We start from the raw sequence: 1,954 nt of genomic DNA, 5'->3' as shown, positions 1-1,954 counted from the left end.
AATCGATGATACCCACACCCTTTTCTCGTTGCAGCGCACGATGATGACATGACATTCGAGTTAAATTTAACAAAACCGTGTAATCACGTGTTCTCCAGGGCATGTAACGCGACAGTTTTGCATTCGAAGCTGAGCTAGTTCGATAGTCTATGGCAATCGCGTCTCATTTAAACTCACAGTGAGGAATGTTTGTCTGTTCGTTTCATATGGACAGTAATCATTAAGCATTCCTAACTTTACTCACCTGTCGGCTTGGATCATGAAATTGCGGTCATCGTATGAATCAAGCTCGCACATTTCCAGCACAATGATTCCATAAAGACGTTCGGCCAGTTTGTGCACCTCCTCTTCGCTTACCACCGGCCGTATCTGCGAGCCTGGTTTCAGCGTTCCTTCGACCTTCGGTACCTCGCTATGTTGAGTCTCCTCCGCAGTGCAGCTAGCTGCAGTTGAAGTTTCGCAATTGTCACTTGCGTTTTCATCGTTTTGCGCATCTTCAACGAGACTGCGTTTTTTCACGATAGTTTTCATCTCCATTAGGGGTGCAAGAAAAGTTCGCTTAGCTGTTCAATTACGCCGTCACTTCCACGAAGTATGAAGATTGTAGATTGCCCACAGCGGCTTGGTGACTGAGATGGAATGTCTTCAGTTCAGCCAATTGATATGGTGTAATGCCCCTTACACTCGGCTGTGATTACGAACACAGCGAGCGCGCCTGTACTTACGACCGTTCAGCTAGGTTTCTAGGTTCTTACTATGAATATATGCGCACGATCTGTACTGCGAACGAAGCGATCACGAACTGATTGGTGGACAATCAGTGGAAAGGGCTTACCCTGCTACACTGCGCGCCGTATGCATGTTTCGTATGCTGCTGATCCCCGCGGCGACTATCTTGTTAGTGTGCGAGCGATAAAGAAAAAGATAAATCAACTGTCGTGATTGCAGTGGGAATCTTCCGGCACAAACAAACTACCTGTATCCGGTATATTTATCCGTTTTTGCTCCTTGCTTGTTAACGGAACGAAAGAGTACATGTTATAATACAAATACGTGAACATTGTTCATAACAGACGATATTTATTCACTTAATTTCATTCATCCAGACCTGCCTTATTGTTCAAACACGTTACACACAAAACTTAACTGATACGTGTTAATGTAGAGCTTCGCTTCTTATCTCAAACGTAATGCGCTGTATCTCGCCGTAGCCGACTCCTTCTATTTCATGGTTAAGAATCGAAATCCTGTTCTTGTTCTTCGGCGACGGCATCCGCCGCACCCGGTTCGCGACGTTCCTCAGTATTACTGCTATCATTGATGCGCTGCAGGAACGAATTCAGAAGAAACTTGTTGATCTTATCGTTCTGCGTAAACTCACGCACCGCAGGCATTTCGATTTGTTCACTGTGTTCGATACGGTCACCAGGTATAAGTTGACGGTCTGGATCCGGTGTATAATGATTCAGTGTACTTTCGGTGGACATTTCACTGCTATAGTCACCGTTTGCGCTCGTGCACTCCCTGGCTTCGGAACCGCAATCAGTTGGCTCTACGGATGGCATTTTTGGAAACCAATATATTCCTTTAAAATATTAATCCTTTCCCGATAAATTACTAAATTGCTGGCGACCAAGAACGAAAAGAATGTTTGTGTATCTATAAAAAAAACGTAAATAGAATAACAATTGTGTTGTCAAGCACAGGCGGTCGAACGTCACAACTCGAAGCAATCTGCTCGAATTTGGTAGTGATGGGCATACTGAATGATTGCATGGTGAAGCAAGTGAAGCGAACGAAAATGATGATCTGTTTTACATTGCCTAATCGATTTTATAATGTGAAATAAAGAAATCGATTCATGAAATGTTTAGTGAAACCGTCCTACACAAGATAGATGATAAAGAACAGGAACTAAAGTATTTCCATTACGCCATACATAATCTGCTGATTT

At 43.5% G+C, this 1,954-nt stretch overlaps 2 protein-coding genes across 2 annotated transcripts in view; both read right to left on the bottom strand.

Annotated features, from left to right (window-relative positions):
- LOC128708110 (hydroxylysine kinase) overlaps positions 1 to 537 on the bottom strand; it is a 2,814-nt gene extending 2,277 nt beyond the window's left edge. Inside the window, exon 1 of the mRNA XM_053803069.1 lies at positions 245 to 537. Coding sequence (XP_053659044.1) covers positions 245 to 537 — 293 coding nt within the window. The remainder of the gene's footprint in view (positions 1 to 244) is intronic.
- Positions 538 to 1,232: 695 nt separating this feature from the next.
- On the bottom strand, positions 1,233 to 1,565 carry LOC128709410 (uncharacterized). Its single transcript, XM_053804405.1, has one exon. The coding sequence runs from the start codon at positions 1,563 to 1,565 to the stop codon at positions 1,233 to 1,235; it is 333 nt and encodes a 110-aa protein (XP_053660380.1).
- Positions 1,566 to 1,954: the final 389 nt, after the last annotated feature.

Source organism: Anopheles marshallii, chromosome 2, assembly GCF_943734725.1.
Source record: "Anopheles marshallii chromosome 2, idAnoMarsDA_429_01, whole genome shotgun sequence".
In the NCBI taxonomy this organism is placed as follows: Eukaryota; Metazoa; Arthropoda; class Insecta; order Diptera; family Culicidae; genus Anopheles; species Anopheles marshallii.
This window is presented reverse-complemented; position numbering and strand designations above follow the sequence as displayed.

What these genes read in the sequence shown, in the direction of transcription:
- LOC128709410 (XM_053804405.1), bottom strand. Translation starts at nt 1,565, where the DNA reads ATGCCATCCGTAGAGCCAACTGATTGCGGTTCCGAAGCCAGGGAGTGC.